Source organism: Siphateles boraxobius, unplaced genomic scaffold (assembly GCF_051911475.1).
Source record: "Siphateles boraxobius isolate OS27281-9 unplaced genomic scaffold, OSU_SipBor_1 37, whole genome shotgun sequence".
NCBI classification, from domain to species: domain Eukaryota; kingdom Metazoa; phylum Chordata; class Actinopteri; order Cypriniformes; family Leuciscidae; genus Siphateles; species Siphateles boraxobius.
The window spans coordinates 1,252,172-1,274,822 of record NW_027508997.1 but is presented as its reverse complement, the minus strand read 5'-3'; the positions used below and the strand labels follow the sequence as shown (position 1 = coordinate 1,274,822).

The following is a 22,651-nucleotide window of genomic DNA, read 5'->3' as shown; positions in this document are numbered from 1 at the left end:
CCTGGTGTGATTTATGGGGACACAGTAACACATGGGACGCCAGAGCCAATCATCATTCATCTCTTAAGAAGGAACAGCTCACGGTTGAGCTCCCATGGGCAGCACCCCAAGCAGAACAGGCCAGAGGAGAGCAGAAGAGACGTGGGTCATTCCTAAAATGCAGTACATTTTCATGTCTTAAAGAGATAGTTCACCCTCAGACCATCCACCATGTAGGTGTCTTGTTCTTCAGTAGAACAGTAAAGAAGATTTTAAGCTGAAACCGTGGTCCTTGGTGATTCATATAATGCAAGTCAATGATTACCGTCAAAATAAACATATACAGGCAAAAAAAAAAAAAAGATTACCCATGGCTCCTGACGATACATTGAGGTCTCATGAGGCAAAACGATCGGTCTGTCCAAGAAACTGAACATTATTTACAACATTATACGCTTATTTCATGCAGCCGTTATTTTGAAATCGAAAGCGAGGCTCCGGTGGGAAGAACCCCGGAGGTAAAGATAAACAACAATGCCTTGGACTACCAACCTGAAGATGCTGCCGCAATTTACACTATTGGATGTTAATATCCAATATAGGATATGTAAATAGTTCGTTCCTGTTTCTTTTTTTACTTTCTTTAAAAAAATATCTTTATAAATGAATTTCACTGTATATAGTCTAAAGTATGAAAGAAATGTATGTACATTTTTAGAATAACTAATTTATTCATTAAACACAACAATACGCCTTCGCATTCGCGACTCTCCTATGATTAAAGGCGACACTTCCTGTTTTCTTCCCACCGGAGCCTCGCTTTCGATTTCAAAATAACGGCTGCATGAAATAAGCGTATTACCTGTAATCCAGAGCCTCGGCAAATGGTCCTGAGCACGTTCATGGCAGCCTGCAGCGCAAGCTTCCTGTCGCATAATCACATATGCGTATTGGGAATCTGTGAAAAGTCAATCTTCCTAATTGAGACTGTGCAAGTGAACGTAATCTTAATTTTAACTATAGGTTGCGGCCACCAGGATAAGCAAAATTAAGTACCATTTTGATTAACAATACAACACGCACGTCGTCCTCCTCTGTTGTAAACAAACACAGCGTCAGCTCACGTGTGTTTGGTGCCGCACATGCGTCATGATGCATCAGGAACCTCGCCCTCTAGACTGCCATGAACGCTCTGGATTACAGATAATAATGTTGTAAATAATGTTCAGTTTCTTGCACAGACTTGATTGTTTCGCTTGAAAAGACCTCAATAGCCCCTTTCGTAATGGGTATTTATAAGAACTAGCCACTAGGGTGGTTCCCCGAAAACATATTGGTTACGTATGTAACCCTCGTTCCCTGAGTAGGGAACGGAGACGTTACGTCGGATGACAACGAATGGGGGTTTCGCTTAGAACACCTATCTACTTCGAGTATTACAAAACGAGCCAATGGCGATGAAATGCCATGGGTCTGCGGAATTTGCATAGCGTATCTCCGCCCCACCGCGTGGGTATAAAAGGAGGACGCCGGCAACATGCAGATATGTCTTCGCTGAGGAGCCGAGACTGAACTCAGGCGTCTACCCAGCGGTACAGCGGAAGTGGCAGGGAGACGTAACGTCTCCGTTCCTTACTCAGGGAACGAGGGTTACATACGTAACCGAGACGTTCCCTTTCGTAGTCACTCCGGGTTACGTCGGATGATGACGAATGGGGGTCCCCGTGTAATCACGCCACTTCACAGCTGTCTTCCAGTGCCCTGCGTAAAACTGAGATCCCTGTCGTAAAACTAGCAAGGACTCCTATTTAACACAGGAATACCAAGGTACACTGGGGAGCATATCCCATAGTTTAGAGGAAATATGCAAAATATTGCCAGCCCAAACGGGGGGGACTTAGAGAATACACAAATGACCCGAAGGAGGCATATGGAGAACACTGGGGTGTCCAGCCGCAGGTGGAATATTTGTACCCCAGGGGTGGCAAGGTGGCTTGCCAAGGGAAAGACACATGCTCAAAGAGGCTTACAGTGGAAATACACATGTGGGGGTTACTCAGGGGAGGAACCATGCACACGGAGGCGCCTAGCCGACGCACAGGCAATAGACACTGCGTCAACGCCAGTTGCGCCAGCGTCAACAGTGCTGGAGGAACTCAGGGCCTCAGAGAGGAGGCTCACCTGAGGAATATATCGCACGTATCCAGTCCGTAGAGTGGAATGGCGAGCAAGCGAGACACCTGAGCGGGTCCAATACTAGCTGGTAGAAGCGAGTACATGAGAGGACACTGGCTCCACTCAGAGATTGTAGAATCTGGTGAATGAGTTAGGTGTCGCCCAGCCAGCAGCTCTGCAGATGTCTGTTAGCGAGGCGCCATGCGCTAGAGCCCAAGAGGACGCCACACTCCGGGTGGAGTGGGCGGTCACACCAAGGAGGCACGGTCGACCTTGCTGCTGGTATGCCAAAGCAATGGAGTCCACTATCCAGTGAGACAACCTCTGCTTGGAGAGAGCCTTTCCCTTCAGCTTCCCACCATAACAGACAAAGTGCTGGACTGAGGTCCTGAAACACTGTGTTCTGTCTACATAGGTGCGGAGAGCACATACTGGACAGAGCAGTGCCAAGGCTGGGTCTGCCTCCTCCGAGGGCAGCGCTTGCAGGTTCACCACCTGGTCCCGGAAGGGAGTAGTAGGAACCTTGGGCACATATCCAGGCCGGGGTCTCAGGATCACGTGAGAGTAAGCCGGCCCGAACTCCAGGCACGCTTTGTCAACGGAGAAAGCGTACAGGTCCCCTACCCTCTTGATAGAGGCCAGTGCAACCAAGAGCGCTGCTTAAGCTCCACTGATTGCAAAGGCTCAAAGGGGGAACGAGAGGAGGCGAGGAGGATTCTGTCTCCTCGCTCCTCTCAGGAACCTGATGATCAGGTCGTGCTTCCCCACGTCATGGAGTGCGACAATAGCGGCAACATAGGCTTTGAGGGTGGAGGGAGACAGCCTTCGCTCCAACCCTTCTTGAAGGAAGGAAAGCACGACACCGACCGAGCATCTCCGGGGGTCTTCTCGGGCGAGAAGAGCACTAGCTGACGAAGAGGTTCCACTTCAACGAGTAGACGTGTCTCGTGGACGACGCTCTAGCGGAAGTGAAGGTAGCCACCACCGCAGGTGGTAGGGTACTCAAACCTGCCTGGTCCCGCCCAGGAGCCACACGTGGAGGCTCCAAAGATCGGGACGAGGGTGCCACAGGGTGCCCCGTCCTTGAGAAAGTAGGTCCTTCCTCAGAGGAATGGGACAAGGAGGTGCTGTCGCGAGGAGTATGAGTTCGGAGAGCCAGTTCCGGGTGGGCCAGTAGGGACCTGCTCCTCGAACTACTTGACTTTGCGCAAAACCTGCGCAAGAAGGCTCACTGGGGGAACGCATATTTGCGGCCCCTCGGCCAGCTGTGCGCCAGTGCGTCCGTGCCGAGCGTGCCCTCGGTCAGGGAATAATACAGGTCGCAACGGGTCGAGTCGTGAGAGGCAAACAGATCTATCTGTGCGTCCCCGAACTGGACCCAATCAGCTGAACCGATTGGGGATGGAGTGGCCATTCTCCAGGGAGGGGCTGAAGCAGTGAGAGCTCGTCGGCTGCACAGTTCAGGACTCCGGGAATGAAAATGGCTTGAAGCGACCTCAGATGCTTCTGACTCCATAAGAGGAGGTGGCGGGCGACTTGCGACATACGGCGCAAGCGTAGACCACCTTGACGGTTGATGTACGCTACTGTGGCGGTATTGTCTGATCGGACTAGTACGTGTTGACTCCAGAGCAACCCCCGGAAGCGGTGCAGGGCAAGGCGAACTGCCAGCAACTCGAGGCAATAGACATGCCACACTGCTCAACACTACATGCGAGAATCACTGAGCTTCAGGAGCAACCTTGCTCAACACCTAAGTGTGAAGAAATTTACTGAACCTCAGGAGCATTTCTGCTCAACACCTGAGTGTGATAAATCTCACTGAATTTTTCAGGAGCATTTCTGCTCAACATGAGAGTGTGACAGCATGTCCGTTGCGCATGGCGCCCCAGCCCGTGGAGGCATCTGTTGAGACAACAGCATGCCGGGAAGCTCGTTCCAGGGGCACTCGGGCCCGTAGAAAACTGAGGTTCGACCACGGGGTGAGTACTGACGGCAGGTCGGATGTTGCCATGCCCACCTCCGGACTCGGTCGCAAAGCCAAAGCTGAAGCGGTCTCATATGAAGCAATCTGAGCGGCGTACCGCGGCTGCAGATGCCATATGCCCCAGGAGCCTCTGAAAAAAAACTTCATTGGAACCGCACTCTTGCGGTTGATAGTCTCAGGCAAGTCAGCAATGGCTGAGTGGAGAAGGCGACCAAGTCCATACCGAGAAAAGAGCTCCTCTGCACGGGGCAAAGTTTACTCCTTTCCCAGTTGACCCGAAGACCCAGACAAGCTAGGTGCCGGAGCACTGGGTCCCTGTATTCGCAAACCTCAATCGCACCCTTCGCCAGTAGGGTAGCAACCTCCAATCTCATGATAGGGGCATAGCCACCGACCAAAGTGGAGCGGACTCCCCTGAAGCGGAGAGGAGACCGTGCGAACTGAATCGCACAGCCGAGCAGATGGTTCGCGCGACCAGGCGGAACAGATAGGGAAGCTCTAGGCAGGCTCCCAACTGTGCCAACTGCGTCAAGAACCACAGACCTCCCCCCGGTGGTGCAGCGAAGCGGAATGACCGGCCCAGACGTGGACGGCATAGCGGCCCGGTGTGGGGGCATGGTCATAACCGCACCCTGACAGAGGAGGCCAGGGAAGGACCAGCGTTCCACGGGGGCCAGCTCTTTTAGGGGTCTGGCGACAGAGGGGGACAGGGGCGAAGCGGTCCGTGGACGGCACGCCGTGTCAACCGCCTCTGGGACAGAGGGGGACGAGGAGAGCACAGCTTGTGGGCGGCGCTCTGTGTCGTCCGAGAACTCTGTATGCTCAGAGACGAGAGAGTCAGTTCTTTCTGAATAAGGATTCTTCCCCAGCCCTCCACCGGGGAAAGGAGTTGCCCTGCTACCAACTCCTGGAAAGAACTGAGTCTCATCTCTGAGCAGCCCATCTCAAAAGTGCCGCTTAACCGGCGTTTAGCGGGGGGCGGGGCTGGAGAGGGCTGTGGCATCCCCCCTACGGTCTTCCAGAGCCAGGCCCGGGTGAACGGGCGGGGTTGGAACCGTGGGAGGGAGCGTTCGGCGGTGGGCAGACTGAGGGATCTGAGCGGACGGCGGGGCCGTCGGGCAGAATAACCTCAATCTGCTCACGGGCGGTTGAGAACTGTTGGGCAGAAGCACTCAACTACACCGCCGAAGAGGCCGACCTGGGAGATGGGGGTGTCGAGCAGACGGATCCGCCCGACATCGTGCACATCAGACCGGTCAGCCCCAGACTGGTGAACATCACCTGACTCCGAGATCGTACAAGTTCAGTGGCGGCGCGCAGCTCACTGAAGAGCCTCGGGTCAGTCCTGCCCTCCTGCATGTCCATGAGCATCTGGGTCAGGTAGACCAGCAGAACGGTCATGGGATGCGGTGAGGCAGCTGCCTGTCCTGTGGCACTATAGGATTTCGCCACAGATTAGTGTAGACGAAAAAAACTACAGGCTTTGGACGGGTGCCTAGGATTGCGCCTGGAAGCATTCTGAGGACATAGTAGCATGGCAACAGAGCGTTCAACCGGGGGAACCCCAGTGTTCCCATGGGCAGCTGCCCCTGAAGGGAGGAAAGGCGGATGAGACCAACGAGAGGACCCGTGATCTCATCATGCACGTCCAGGAGGAAAGATATTGGGGTTTGCCGTGGACGCGTCGGCGGCCTTACCCAAAGCCAATCATCCCGGGAAAGCATGGCCGTCATCTCCGGATCAGACTCAGGCACAGCCGTATGCACACCAGAGGGTGGCAGCTGTGACAAGTCGTCATTTCCAGAAGAATCAAGCCCACCTAGTGATGCTGCAACAGACACAGCATCATCCTCTGTAGCTTCAAATGAAAACACATGGACCACCCGAGGGTAGACTCGTGGAATCATCAGTTTGCTAGCGGGCACCCTCATTAAAGAGGGGGGGGGGGGGTGTGGGGGCAGGGGCGTGGACACAGAGTCGGCGCCTTGTTCCAGACCAACACCCTCAGGTCACCCTGGCCACCAGCCGAAGATCGGGTGGTGGATGAGGGGACTCTCACTCTTGCGAGTTCATCGAGTCTCGACCTATATATGACGCGATGATCACGTTCCCAGAGAGAACATGAGTCATCCACGAGCGCTGTTCAAGCATGATCAAAGCCCAAACACACTAGACAGCGCTCGTGCCCATCAGAGTCCGATACCAGTCCGCTGCAACCAGAAATGCACGGGCGAGCCGTCTTTAAAAAGACGTGCCGCGTGCGAGCTCTGTTATGAGAGGAGAAAAAACTCTGTGATGTTGAAGCGCACAGGGAGACACACACACTGGCAGATCACTGCACAGATCAGCAGGCACTGTGAGCTCACTGCAGTTCGCCGTCACACCAACACCGGAGAGAGAAGCTCGTCTCGTAGAGCGAAGTCAGAGATGATTGTGGAGTGAAGAAATACTCTTGGCTCCGAAGCGAAAACATATCTGCATGTTGCCGGCGTCCTCCTTTTATACCCACGCGGTGGGGCGGAGATACGCTATGCAAATTCCGCCGACCCATGGCATTTCATCGCCATTGGCTCGTTTTGTAATACTCGAAGTCGATAGGTGTTCTAAGCGAAACCCCCATTCGTCGTCATCCGACGTAACTCGGAGTGACTACGAAAGGGAACTAAATATTCCCCTAGGACCATTTTCCTGGTTGAATTTGCACCACCAGTAGGAACTCTGAAGTGATGTAAACCATGCTTGTTATTGCGACATTTATTCTGACGGCGCTGAGAACGCCAGAGCCTGAGCACACAGCGCTCCCATGCTCTTTCTTCATTAGTTTACGATCTGGTTAACAGTTCTGTCTAAAACATTATTAGATAGAACTGTTATACAAAAAAAGTAGACAGTATATGAAAAAGTATTAGCGTACATATATAGGCTATAATCTGTGTGTGTACACAGCTTTTTTTTTTAAATGTTGGGTGCTGGTGTTCCACGTTGTTTCGGTCAATCAGTGTACACTTACATCACTGGTAGTTCCTATTGTGCTTGGTTAGACCATACTTCTGAAGTAAGAGCTAATTTAATTCCCCTAGTTCTTGCGGTGCGAACATGTCAAAAACTGGGTACATCCACCATTAGTTCCAGAAACTATGAAAATGTTCCTCCAGTGCGAAAACCCCTAATGCAGGGCTTCTCAAAGTCTATATTCAAAGGTCCAAATCTGAATTTTCATCAATGTCAAAGGTCCGAAACTATGGGGAGCGGGGGCTTTGGATGCTCGGTTTTGTTGGCGGGGGGGGGGATGATTGTTTGGTTTTTGTTGACGGGGGGTTTGGATGGGGCTTACATGCGCTTCATGAGACACACACGCACATTTTGCACACACACGTAAGGTCTCTCGCTCTCTCCCTCTCTGCTGTACACGCGCTGCACGGTTTGGAGCTCGCGAGATTGGAGCTCTAGATTCCGAGAGATTTGAACTAATTTGCGGGCATCAGGAGCCGCTATCAATATGCGGGAGACTCCTGGAACTTTCGGGAGATTTGGGATATCTGTGAACACTCTATTTTCTTCGTCAACTTTTCTTTTCCTGGACAATGGCTTCCTCCACACCCATTCAAACGCTTACTGCCGTGAAGTGTCGCGTCGCGGTCGCGCCCGATTACGTCAAAAGTCACACGCTCACTGGATGTCATGGCAACTAAATCATGGAGGAAAACTTTAAATATCTCGCCTTCGTTTTCATTTTGGACCATCTCAAAAAATACATAAAAAATAAACAAATGATTTTAAAATGTGTTTATCAAAATAGGAAATCCAGACTTTTAATCCCTTACACACAATTAATGCTCTTGAAATACGAAATGGAGGCGGGTCCGGATTGAATTCCCTCCGGGTCCGGATCCGGACCGGAGTCCGGACTTTGAGAAGTACTGCCCTAATGTATCGCCAGGAGCCACACGTATTAATTTTGTTTTATGTTTTATTGTCTATCAAAGTGAGGGTAGCCATTGACTTGCATTACATGGATCACCAAGGACCACGGTTTCACCTAAAAATCTTCTTTTCAATTTTGGGTGAACTATCCCTTTAAGATGAAAATCATATTATAGGCCAAAAGTACTCGGATTACCTACTTCTCCTGGCTAGATTCTGAAGTGTGCATTTGATGGACACTTTACTATCCCATGAGGCCACGGGAGAGGATTTGTAAATGGCAGTGAAGCAAATGGTAGGACACATGACAGTGACTACATGGCAAAGGTAGTATGTCTGGATTACATTCATACTACACACATTCATACAATATACAACATACTTTTTTAGCGGTCACAGAGTAATTATTCAAAATAAGTACATATTTGAGAGAGTGTGCAATTTTGAACGCAGCCCAAGTGCTGCAGTGGTGACATTTTTAAAGGCCGAACTGAAAGTTAGCATCACCCTGGTTCCCTAGACAAAAACCCTATAGGATTTTTACATTGGTTTTTGGATTATTGCAGAAAATATTCTCTATGACCAACAAACGTTTATGACCTTTTTTTTCACATATTGTTCATCTTCAAAAATGAACACTACGTTTACGAATTTTGGAGCCTATATACAATCGGCAGAAGTGAAATGCTAAAGTATAAATTATTTATTATGATTATAAAAACAATGCGGCTGTGAAAGCAGACTCGTGAGTAGATGAGTTTTCCTGTTTGGATGATGACGTTTAATGTACCCGACAACCTCTGCCATTTAGACACTTGTTGGCATCCACCGTTTTGAACACAAGTAAAAGCTTTAAAAATCATAAGAGGGTAATACTGATGTATTTTATGTCGTAGAACAAAATATCGAGAAAATTTTGAGCTTGTGTTAACCAGATACCTTATTTCAGACATTTAACCAAAACCAATTCAGCAGCAATATCACCCTGTAGCCCAAGACTGGTTGCCCACTGAAGCTAAACAGGGCTGAGCCTGGTTAGAACCTGGATGGGAAACCTCCTGGGAAAACCAGGTTGCTGCTGGAAGAGATGTTAGAAGATGCCAGCAGGGGTGCTCACCCTGTGGTCTGTGTGGGTCCTAACGCCCCAGTATAGTGACGGGGACACTATACTGTCAAAAAAGCACCGTCCTTCGAATGAGACGTTAAACCGAGGTCCCGACTCTCTGTGGTCACAAAAAAAAAAATCCCAGGATGTCCTTCGATAAAGAGTAGGGGTGTAACCCCGGCATCCTGGCCAAATTTGCTCCTTGTCCTCTGTCCATCATGGCCTCCTAATCATCCCCATATACTGATTGGCTTCATCACTCCACCAATGTCTCCTCTCCACCAATAAGCTGGTGTGTGGTGGGCGTTCTGGCGCAATATGGCTGCCGTCGCATCATCCAGGTGGATGCCGCACATTGGTGGTGGTTGAGGAGATTCCCCCTCCTATGTAAAGCACTTTGAGGTCCCAGAAAAAGCGCTATATAAATGTAACAAATTATTATTATTATTCAAAAACCAATAGACTTCAGGAGGATGGAACCGGAAGTGCTAAAATGCTAACTCATTTCTGCATTTTGCTGTACAAAAAAAAATCATCCCTGAAGAACTATATTTGGTAACACTTTATTTCGATAGTTCACTTTAGACATTCTACGAACTATAAGTAACTTTACAGCTACATGTCAACTAACTGTCATTAGAGTATTAGTAGACTGTCTGCTTAATATCTGCTAACACTTGATTTTGTTGGTCCCCCAATAGATATTCTACTGACTATAATTAACTTAGCAACTACAAGTCAACTTGTTCTCCTAACCCGAACCCTAACACCTAACAATAACCTAACAGTCTACTACACTCTACTAACACTCTAATGAGAGTTAGTTGACATGTAGTTGAAAAGTTAGTAGAATGTCTAAAGTGACTATCGAAATAAAGTGTAATCCTATTGGGTAATGTATTCTTTTTTGTGGTATTAGTTGGTTTGTCTCGCTTGGACATTTTAAGTGAGAAAATTGGCCAACTTTTAGCATTTTTATTGTGTGCATAACAGGTACTGCATAACAGGAAAGACCCTATAAAACATCAAAGAAGAGCAAAGTTTCATTGATGAATGCACAGTTCCTCTACAGTAAAGCCTCATGGGTCAGAGACAGAGCCTGCTAGCTAGCAGCACACACACACACAACTTTTCCCGGAAAAACAACAGCTATCAGCAATCCGTGCGGTTGAGAGCTGGAATATTCTCTCTGTGAGGGAGCTTTCACAATGATTGATCTTAATCATTAATTTGGCTCTTTTGTTCTGCCCTGCAGTGCGCCTCACGCAGCTCGCGTTACACTTTCCTGTGTGTAAGCACAGCTCAGCACCTGTGGGCGGCATGAACAGGTTTAACTGTGTGGGCCGCACTTGTCCTGTGTGTTAGTGTGTGTGTGATATAACACCAGTGTTCATGCCGACCCAGGTACAGAGGAGAGAGAGCAGGGCTATACGCTTCCAGAGACTAAGGTATAAGCTTACATTAAAACTTGAAATAATAATGGAGCTTTTTTTACCTTTCACTTACCATGACAGGTTCCTGAGGTGTTTAACAATTTAAAATTGGAAAAATATCAGGCTGGAGCTGTAGGCTTATGGATTGGTATATGGAAATGTCCGTACATGTTACTGTCAGGAGAAACTAATGCCTAGCGGGTAGTGCACATGCTTTGGCACGTCGCACAGTGGTGCCTGCATGTAGGCGAATTGGTTTCGGGTAATTTTCCAATTTGTGGGATAATTATTGTTTTGTTAAAATTTTTTGCATTGATAGAAAGAAAAAAAACAGTTTACTTTTAAACCAAACACAACTACCAATCAGTGGAGTTGAAAGTGGACTAAATCGAATTATAGACCTCGGATTGAATAAACATGCAAATACTAATGCTCACTTACATACCTTTCAGCAAATTAGTTGAGATCATGTTATGTCACCTAATTATACTGAACAAACTTATAAACGCAACAGTTTTGTTTTTGCCCCCATTTTTCATGAGCTGAACTCAAAGAAAAAGAGAAGGAGAAGAGAAATCATCTCAATAGGCACATCAACAGTCACATGACGCACGCGTGTTTTCTAATCAGGCCAAACAGGACACAGGCGTAGAGGGGGCAGAGCAATCCTGTGATTGGATGAACAAGACGACTGGTGCAGTCTGATTGGTCCTCAGGCTGCAGAGTGCATTCTGGGAGATCTGCCCTGACCCAGGGTCAGTTTTCATATAAAGTTCAAAGGAATAGGATGTAGAACTGACTCTCCAAATGAACGCTAATCAGCTAATCATTTTTCTATGTACACAAAGGCCTATTTCTCTCAAATATTGTTCACAAATCTGTCTAAATCTGTGTTAGTAAGCACTTCTTTGCCGAGATAATCAATCCACCTCACAGGTGTGGCATATCAAGATGCTGCTTAGACAGCATGATTATTGTACAGGTGTGCCTTTGGCTGGCCACAATAAAAGGCCACTCTAAAATGTGTTTTTACTGTATTGGGGGGTCCGAAAACCAGTCAGTATCTAGTGTGAGCACCATTTGTCTCACGCAGTGCAACACATCTCCTTCGCATAGAGTTGATCAGGTTGTTGATTGTGGCCTGTGGAATGTCGGTCCACTCCTCTTCAATGGCTGTGCGAAGTTGCTGGATTTTGGCAGGACCTGGAACACACTGTCATATACGTCGATCCAGAGCATCCCAAACATGTTCAATGGGTGACATGTCCGGTGAGTATGCTGGCCCTGCTTCCAGCTTCCAGGAATTGTGTACAGATCCTTGCAACATAGGGTCATGCATTATCATGCTGCAACATGAGGTGATGGTCGTGGTTGAATGGCACAACAATGGGCCTCAGGATCTCGTCACGGGATCTCTGTGCATTCAAAATGCCATCAATAAAATTGACTGGTTTTAGTTTTATGCTTCATTTTCTTTAAGCAATATATGTTTTATTCTCTTGATTTTTGGTATGAAATATGACAAGAACATGTTCTTCACAGAATTACCCAAGTAGGAATAAGGGTTCTGCCATTTTTCACATTCAGAGCAAAAAGGTCAAGGCTTCAATCTATCAAAAATAACTATGCCCTGAATATGTGATGATGATTCGGGTCTTTGATTCAGGAAATTATTCTATACAAGCGCTGTGCATGTGAGTGTTTTTTTTTAAAGCACAGTTACCGTAAAACTCTTCATAGTTATAATAGTATATATTATTGTTCATGTATTGCTTTTGATCTGATCTGAATAATTATTTGATAATTGTGTATGCAGTTTCTGTGGAGGACTGTTGTGCAAGACAGCAACCTTGAACATCTTTGCACTCTACAAGGAAGGCCAAATAAACAATCTTTAACAATCTCTTCAGTCTTTTATTCCGTTCATCATCCATATATAATAATCTAGTCATATTCATATATGCTTATTTGCTTATATTAATTTTTACTTTACATTTATATTGATATTTTACATATATATATTGGTTTTGTCAAGCTAAATGTCTCTGTAGTTGTAATAGGCATAATGCTATAAGAAGTGAGAGCTTCTCTCTGCTGGAGTGTCTGTATTATCTTCAAGGTTACCTGATAAAGAGCCGCTGCCTTAGACACTGAATGTTATAAAAAAATGTCTTGATAATGTATGCTTTGGAACATCTCGCACAACACTTGGCTGTTAGATTTCTTCTCTGGAAGCATTTGTAATTATGGAAGCTTGTTTAGGAATATTCTTTCTTTCTTTCTTTCTTTCTTTCTTTCTTTCTTTCTTTCTTTCTTTCTTTCTTTCTTTCTTTCTTTCTTTCTTTCTTTCTTTCTTTCTTTCTTTCTAGATCTATCTATCTATCTATCTATCTATCTATCTATCTATCTATCTATCTATCACAAAAAAAAGAAATTGTATTTTTATCAAATAAAATAAAGCCAATACGTTTAGCAAGAATTTTTGCAATGTGACATTATTTACATAACCATTAAACACATTTCCAACCCTAAGACTCCTCTAGATTGTTTTTGATTTTGTTTTGTTTTTGTGTGAACCAAATTCAGTGATACAGTAATGTTCGGTGAAATAGAAATACAATACCACAATAATACGCTCAATAATGTGTTCAGAAGTTGGTGTCTGTAAGATTGTTTTCCCTGAAAAAAAAAAAATTATCCAAGGGCATAATAAAATTATCAAGAAAAGACAAATGACTGGTAAATTACCGTTAAGAGATGATGTGTGAACAGGACCTTTTCAAAAATGTCAATTTCCCGGAATGAGAAGTTGAAACATTACCAGTAAATTACCGGTATGATGCTGTGTGCGAACAAAGAATGAAGACACTTTCATGTCTTTAGAGAAAACAATGTCATTTTATGAAAAATTGTCTGACAGACTGCAACTGAAGTCGAGGATTCCACGGGGAAAAGTAAAGGAAGAGGGGCACAGAGCCTATTTTCAGATGTAACCATATGCTGTAACTACACCTCATCAGACATGACTTTTCAGGAAAATTTTACTGGGGCACAGCAATTCTGCGTCTCAATTCGCCTACTTATACGACGCCTTAAAAGTGTACTCTTTTTGTGAAGAAAAAGTACATAGTTTTGAGTGTGTAGCAGAAGAGTAGACAAGCTTTGGGACATACTGTCATGTCATAAAATAGCATCTTTAACGGTTAATCTCTGTCGCTTAGTTGCACGCATCCTGTCACGTATAAACTGGCCTGTCAATCATCTTGTCAAAGATAAAATCCTCCACATTTAACTGAATTTAATTTAATTTCCTACTGTATTGAAGAGAAATGCAGAAGCACGTTGATCTGCCAGTCACGGGTCTTCATGCGGAGACTCTTCATGCATTTATGTTATATAAGTTAATCAAGTTAATCAGCTGTTATAGTTAGCACGAATCCATATAAAAAGAGCCCCAGTAAAAAGAGTCTAGTGACATCCCTGATTTTTACTGTTTTTCTATGTACTGTAAACATGCATTAGACGACCCTGCATACCTGCAATAATATAATAACTATTATGAGTCTGGCATTTTTTAAGAGTCTGATTACGCCGGTCACACAGAAGAAGAAAAAAATAACTCAAATGAAACTATAGCGCTTCACTTCATCAAGGTGGATGAAGAAATTGGCTCATATATATATATATATATATATATATATATATATATATATTTAACAATAGCCCCTTTCAACAATAGCCGCTATATATTCAAATAGAAAAAAAAATATTTTACAATATTTCTGTTTTTACTGTATATTTGATCAAAGAAAAGCCTTGGTGAGCATAAGAGACGTGTATGTATATATATATATATATAGTTGTTTATTAGCATGTATATTATTAGGATATTGGCTATTTATCAGTAAAGCACATATTAGTGCCTTGTTCTGCATGATCATATTCTACATCCCTTAATCGTACCCAATACCTAAACTTAACAACTACCTTACTAACTATTAATAAGCAGTGATTAGGAGTTTATCAAGGCAAAAGTTTTAACTAATGCTTAGTTAATAGAGAGAATTTGACCCTAAACTAAAGTGTGAGAAAAAAATCTTACCGACCCAAAACATTTAAATGGTAGTGTATGTCCATTTAATTATTCAAATTATTAATTTTATAAGTATGCCCATGCATATATATCATAAATTGTAAGGTATATTTTCCTTCATTACAGTAATGAGAATGATATCTTATCAGTTTATTGGGTGAGTATTGAGGGGGATGGTGTTCTGGACAGCTGCCCTGTCTCTCAGAGTCTGGCGCTGGGCCTTTTCCTGTCTGTGTGCATGCATTCATACCCATCATGTGCCAAGATCAGCATTCAGGAGGAGACCTGAGGCCAGCAACACCATCAGAGGGCTGCACGAGGTGAGAAGAAGCCAAGGCTGTCAGACCCGGGCCCCGGACCCCAGGCCCCGTCCCTGCAGCCCACAACAGCTGCCTCCACCAGTGCGTTCTTCCATCACAAACACTGCATCTCTCCTGCACGCTCTCAGTCTAGATACTTCTTACAGACATTTCATTTCTAAAACCTTCCTTTTGTAATCGAGTTATAGGAGTCACCCTCATGTCATTTAAAACCGTTTGATATACTGTCTATATTATTAAAAACTCAAAGAAAACAGCATCATAAAAGAAGTTGACTTGCGCTCCATATTCCAACAACTTTGTGTGAGAAATGGACTGAAATCTCACTATTATAGTCATTAGCTTACTGCATCATATTTGAAATACAAATTTCTATGGCCTCTTAATGATCAGCACGATCAAAACTTTGTTGAAAACCTGTTGTACGCAATCTTCTACATAGCTTCTGTTGTCTGACTGATAGTTTATACTTAGCAAGTAAAAGGCCTTTTAGTATAATTCAAAAAGCGTCCACTTTCAGATCGTGGTCATGTGTGTTTTTGCTGTGAATTATTTAATGATTTTTATAAAGTAAACATAATAACTTTTTTACATTTTTAGTAATGTTCTGACATAAACACTTAAGCAACTAAGGTTTATTTGGGTTAACCATTCATATATATTTTTTGTTGTTTTTGTTGAAAAATCATGTTAAAATGTGAGTATCAATATGATACAACAGGCTTTTAAGGAAAATGAATTATCTCTCAATCATCATTGAATTGCATTGCATTATGTTTTACCTCCACAATAAAAACTGCTATACTGCTTTAAAGATCTAATTGATTTACAAGCTATCAGAATTTAATCTTACTTTTTGATCATATAAATATGCGCAACCGCACCAAATTGCATATTTTTGCTCAGTTCTGGCCTTTTCCTTGAGTATGAGCTCTATATTCTCACCATATCGTAATATATGAGCCATTAAAGTCTGATGTATCAAATATGATACTCAACAAATAACACAAACTTAAAAAATGAAAAAAGATTTTATCTAAAGGTTAATTTCTGAACTGTTAAAAAAAATATTTGTATGACTATTATTTCATATGTCAGGGTTAACAGCTGCTGAGTCAGTTTGATTCCTGAATGAATGATTCCCAACGGTTTTGTGAACTGGATCAACCAAGTCTTTGAAAAGAGCCAAATCGATAGAACAGTTCGTTCACATTTTATTCCTAGTGAACATATACTAAGAGCTTGAGTTGATGTCAAGATTTGCATGAAGTCATATGTACTACTTACTGTATATGATACGTTTATGCTGCATTTTCACCCTTTTTGAAGCTTAAAAGTCCCCATTCATTGTAACTGCATGAAAAAGAGTGACCAAAACGTTCCAATGTTGTATTCAACAGAAGTAAGTAAGTCACGGAACTACATAAGGATGTGTAAATAAGGTTAAGGATAGTTGTCAGTGCTGTTTCATCACTCGCATGTTCTTGTATTTTATTTTGCTTTGAGACTCTAAAACAAAAAGTGACTTGTATGCCGAGTGGTTTTACCAACATCACCTATATCTACATCAATAGATATAATGAAAGTCATTACTGAAGGTGTTTTCTGTGCAGTAGAAGTGTTGCTGATGGTACAGACCTGTTTTGTCCACGCTATCCTTTTGTTTGCATTTCCCCTTGGTAACAGAAACGTCATCAATAGCAATGTCTCCCTCAAAACCATTTCCTCGAATCCCTTCGAACACAACCTGACAAAGAGAAGAGTGAGTTAGAGAACACGTCTCAGCTTTCCATCCGCTGTAAAAACACCCTCGTCCATTAAAACAGACATTTGTCAAGTCACATTTCTCACATTCTCGTCAAACCCTTACATACAAAGCCAAATAAATGGAATTATAGATTGCATTTAAAATTTGGACATCACAGTCAGGGAAGGTTACAATTTACATAAACTGAACTCCAACATCAAGTTATCTCAGGTCAACACCAAAAACTTTATTGTGAGAGAATACCCTAAGAACTGACTTACTTTAATATTTGAGTATGAATTTAAAATGAATTGGCTACACCCCACAGGAAGCTGAATAGGAATTTAGTTTGGAATCCCAAGAAGAATTTAACAAATTTAATTAAAAAAAAATCAATACAACAGAGGAATTTAATTTCAACAACGAGTTTTGTGACAAATATAAATAATCATTTATGTTTTGAGTAATAATTCATATTTACTCCCTTATATATAGTAACTGTTTTGACATGTTTCTGAACTAAATGAATGCTGTGTGTGTAATTTTATGGATAATTCATACTGAAAAATGAAAGATATTATTAAGAACGTCCTGGTTGCGTATGCAACCCACCGTTCCCTGAAGGAGGGAACGGAGGACGTAGTCGACGCGACTGAAATGGGATCACGCTAGGGAGCCTATCATCTTCGAGTACTATTGAACGAGCCAATGTAATTGGCGTGCGTGATTCGCATCACACACTCCGCCCCCGCGGCGCGGGTATAAATACGGAAGTGGATGCACGCACTAGTTGCTTTTCGCTGAGGAGCCGAGAGTAACCCGGGGTCAGCGGTGGTCCAGCGGTAGTGGCAAGGGGACTACGTCCTCCGTTCCCTCCTTCAGGGAACGGTGGGTTGCATACGCAACCAGGACGTTCCCTTTCAGTCGATAACGTCGGACGTAGTCGACGCGACTGAAATGGGATCAACCATTGAACACGCCACTAACGCTGCCACCTTCCAGTGCCTAAACCAAAGCCTCCTGATGCCCCCGCAAACTTAAGGCGGGGAAGGACAGGGCTTAGGCCAGGGAAGTCACTGCTGTTCCTACAGGACCACTGGGAAAGCGTTCCCCGTACGTTGGAAGGAAGGGACGCTGCGGAAGCCACATCCAACCCGAGGGAGGAAATGTGGAGAATACACATATGAACTGGGCGGAAACCGGGCAGTCTAACATATGGAATGTCACTGGGGTGGCTCCAGCCTAAGACGGGGGGAGACACACCGGACAGTGACGGCAGAGAGACTCTGCCGAGGGAAGACACGGGCTCACCGCAGGGAGCCGTATCGTGGAAGAATACACATATGGGGTCACCGAAGGGACCGCAACATATGGACCCAGCCTAACACAGGTTCCACACTGCTTACGAGTGGTAGGCCTAACACCAGACGTTCCGCACGTCCGACGTCGGAGGGGTGTGGAGGAACTCAACAGGGTTCAATTTTAAGGGAACTCAACTGGAGTAGAAAGGCGCACGCATCCAGTCCATAGGAGGGGAATGGCGCAGCAAGCCGACACTTGAACCGGGCTCACGGTGAAACTGGCTTCATGAGAAGGGAGCCCACGGGAAGCAGCGGTTCAACTAGGTGTCGTCCAGCCCCCAACTCTAGAATCTGTTTAGCAAAGTATATCGTCAACGCCCAGGCGGAGCACTTTACACTCATCATAGAGGAGCTCAACACCTAAGTGGACATGTTGCATCTCGGATCTTTGCCGAAATGAAGGCAAGCACTAAGTGCAACTTTGCATGGAAACAGCCTCCCCTCTCTGCTGAATTCCAACAGATATTTGAAGAGCTGGTCTGAGGTCTATGACTTGCATTCTGTACACGTCCAAGCGAATCGGACAGAGAAGCCAGGGCTGGATCTGCCTCCTCCAGGGCAGCGCTTGCAGGCTCACCACCTGCTCCTATTACGGGAGAGGTAGGAACCTTGGGCACAATCCGAGCCGGGGTCTCAGCTTGTGAGAGTTAGCCGGCCCAGACTCCAGGCACAATACGTTGACCGAAAGCGAGCAAGTCCCTACCCTCTAGTAGAGACCACGCGAGCAGGAGAACTGATATAACAGAATTTTTAACTCACTACCTGCAGTGGCTCAGGGGCGGTCTCTGCAGTGCAGTCGCACCAGGGACAAGGCCCAAGAGGATAAAGAGGGACACAAGGATTTACAAGACCTTGCTCCTCAGGAACCTGACGATCAGAACGTGCTTCTGCATACTTCTGCAACACGATGAGCGTCGTTTAAACACCGAGGCAACATCATTTTGAGGGTGATTTAGGAAAACAGCCTACTGCAACCCATTTTGCAGGAAAGAGAGCACTGAAGTGATCGAAAGCTTTCAGGATCTCCTCAGGGGAGAAGACGCACTCAACGACTAGGTTCCACTTCTAAAGGCGTAAGCACGCTACCCAATTCTAGGGGGTGCTCGCAGAAGTGATGGTAACTAACACATGTTCTTGTGATAGCCACCTGAACCTCCGCGTTCGGATGTAAGACCGCCCGGAATCTCCGGGGGAAGAACGCGTGTGCCATCGTGCCCCGTCCCCGAATCCAGGGGAAGTCAGGAAGGCTGTTGAAGGGAACCAGGTCTAGTTGGGCCAATGAGGGGCAACTATGAAGACCTGTTCCTCTCCTGACATGGCACGTAGGTGCAAGTGACGGGCGCAAAAGACAGGAGCATTGCTCAACACAACATGTGAAGATCACTGGGCTTCAGGAGCATTTTCTGCTCAGCACTTGGGTGTGACAAGTTCACTGAGCTTCAGGAGCATTCCTGCTCAACACCTGCGTGTGATAAACTCACCGAGCTTCAGGAGCATTTCTGCTCAACACTTGAGTACGAAGAACCTCACTGAGCGACAGGAGCATTTCTGCTCAGCACTTGAGTGTGACAAGTTCACTGAGCTTCAGGAGCATTACTGCTCAACACCTGAGTGTGATAAACTCACTGAGCTTCAGGAGCATTTCTGCTCAACTCTTGAGTGCGAGGAACTTCACTGAGCACCAGGAGCATTTCTGCTCAGCACTGCGTGTGATGAATTCACTGAGCTACCTGTGATGGACTCACTGAGCTACAGGAGCATTGCTGCTCAACACCAGAGTGCGATGAACTTCACTGAGTTTCAGGAGCAAATCTGCTCAACATGAAGAGTGATGATTTCACTGACTTGCAGGCGCAAGGCGACCATGAGTCGCAGTCACTTTTAGAAGGCTCACTGGGGTTAAACGCATTTCTGCGGGCCCCTGGGGCCGCTGAGTCCCAGTGTTTGTCCAAGGGTAGTCCGCTCGGTTTACCCAAACACTGGCGGAAAAATAAAACCGGGGGGGCAACTGAGCGGCCCCGGAATGGTCATGACCCAGCCGGACCCAGGGGATGGAGTCTCCACTTGCCCTGGCTATAACTGTCGTGAGGCTCGATGGCGGCACGATTGAGTAAGCGGGAGGAGTGGAATAAGGCGCCCTCAGAAGCGTCTGACTCCAAGGAGGAGGTGACGGGTGAGTTTGTGACATGCAAGGGAAGCTTGCGCAACGGTCGCAATGTCTAACAACTCGAGGCACAAATGCCCGTGTAGTTGGGGGTCGCCCAGGCCCCCGTTAAAACACGCCCTTTGTACATGGCCGCTCTGTTGAAGAGGGTTTGGCAGCAGACCGGGATGAACTATAGTCACACAGGGTGAGCTGCTCTGCCACGGTCACCTCGGGACTCGATCGTGAAGCTAGCGCTGAAGCGGTCACATATGGAGGGAGCCAAAGGCTACGACTACCATATACCCCAGGAGCCTCTGAAAGTTCTTTCAGTGGGACCCTTTCTCACTTCAACACCAGCTGAACACATTCTCATTGGAGAGACATGTTGGACCGAGTACCTCTCCAAAACTAGAAAAGAGATACTCAGCCCGTGGGCGAGATTACTCTCTTCCAGTTGACCTGAAGACCCAACGGGCTCTGGAGCACTCGAGGGGAAGGACACTGTACTGATACTCCACCCTTAGACGCAACACACAGGATGGCCTGCGGTGCGGGAGGTAGAGATCTGAAGCACATGTCTTTCAGGTCAAAGCTGCAGACCAATCTTGGGCCAAGATGGTCACGACCCACCACCTAGTAGCACGAAGAACGAGTTTACAACTGGCCTTCGTGCCGGCTGGAGGAGCGGCTATATCAAATCCTTCGCCAGCAGGATAAGATAAGCACGCACATAAGATCAGGAGCACTGCTCAACACTCGGTGTGATGAATATCACTGAATTTTCAGGAGCACGTCTGCTCAACACCTAATGTGATGACTATCACTGACTTGAGCGGGGTAGCCGAGCCTGAGGTGGGGCAGCAAAGTAGAGAGAGTGGTGTTAGTGTGCTGTGCAACACTTACCTGTCTCCACAAGCGGCAGGGGGCGCGTGAGAAGGCGGATGACCGGGTCCTCGAACGCACCAAGCTGCCTGCTGGCGACCAAGGGGGAGCTGAGGGGTGTAAGGCTATACAGGGTCACACCCGCCAGACTGGCCCTCTTGGGACCCAGGAACAGATGAAATTGCTCTCTCTTTGAAGTGTGGGTACCGCTTGCTCCGCTTTTTTTTTTTTTTTTTTTTAGGGAGCCAGCGGCGGAACAGACACACACACAAACAAAGGCTCCACCCGGCCCTCACCCGGGGGGAGGGAGTGATCGTGCCACTCCAAGAGCATCTCATCCATTCCTGGGCGGCCCGCTCCGGAATGCTTTCGCTGTCGCTTGCCACCTGGCTTGGCAGCGCCTGGAGCGGGCTGGGCGTCTCTACTGCGGCCGGCTCCCTGCTGAGGCCTGGGTGGAGGCTGCTGCGGAGGGCCAGCAGGAGCGGCGGCCGGAGAACGCCCACGGCGACGAGCAGGCGGAGGAGCTGCCACCGGCGGCGGGTGGAGGCAGCAGCTGGCCACCGGGGCAGGATGTGCCGGATGACCTCCGTCTGCGCTTGAGCGGCAGAGAACTGTTTGATGCAGTTCTCCACCGCGTCGCCGACCAGCCCAACCTGGGAAATTGGGGAGACCAGGAACCGAACCTTGTCCGCATCCACCATACCAACCAGGCTGAGCCAACGAAGGCGCTACTGGACCACCAAGGTGGACATCGCCAGACCGATCACGCACGCTACGACACCCGTACCCCGGAGGGTGAGGTCGGATGCAGTGCGGTGCTCACCTATGAGCGCACGGTCTGGATTACCCTCGTGCATGCCATGGGTGCCCTAGCCTGCAGCAACGCCATGGCACGCAAGAGGAAGGGGCTTGCCCACAGGCTTTGTAAGCTCTGCCCGTCGGAACGGACGAAACTCACAGGCCTTAGGGGGGAGACGAGGATCCCCCCAAAAGGCAGCGGCCGCCGGACACAGGTGCACCTGTGTCGACAGACCGCTCCAATGGAGGGACACCTCGCAACCCTTCACCGTTCCTCCATCAAGGGTAATGAGGGGGAAAAGCTATTCAGGCAGTTTCTGGCAGAGAAAGATGCTGTTCACCACCTGATAAGCTCTCCATGCATTTCGGGAAAGAAAGGCACTGGGGCGGCGAGCTGAGAACCAGCGCGGCCCGCCCCAAGATACCAAACTCCAGATTCCAACCGAGACTGAACGGGACACGGTGGAGGTTCCACTCGAGCCCGGCAGCCTCGGCGGCCCGTTTCAGCATAGCTGATAATTCTGGATCCGGCTCGGGCAACATTGAACTCCCGGAGGGAGACAATGCAGCCGAGTCATCATCTCCAGAAGTCAGCTCACCCTCTGATGCTGCAATCGGCGTCCTGTCCTCCAGGGGAGCCCCGAGTGAAACCGCTGGCCCACCCATTACAGATGGACCAGCAGACAACACAGGAGGCTCCA

General features: G+C 46.9%; 1 protein-coding gene across 3 annotated transcripts in view; it reads right to left on the bottom strand.

Moving 5' to 3' along the window:
• mdga1 (MAM domain containing glycosylphosphatidylinositol anchor 1) overlaps nucleotides 1-22,651 on the bottom strand; it is a 239,514-nt gene that overhangs the window by 5,765 nt on the left and 211,098 nt on the right. For all 3 annotated transcript variants that reach the window (XM_077196889.1, XM_077196891.1, XM_077196892.1), the window contains one exon: nucleotides 16,655-16,763. In XM_077196889.1, coding sequence (XP_077053004.1) covers nucleotides 16,655-16,763 — 109 coding nt within the window. The remainder of the gene's footprint in view (nucleotides 1-16,654; nucleotides 16,764-22,651) is intronic.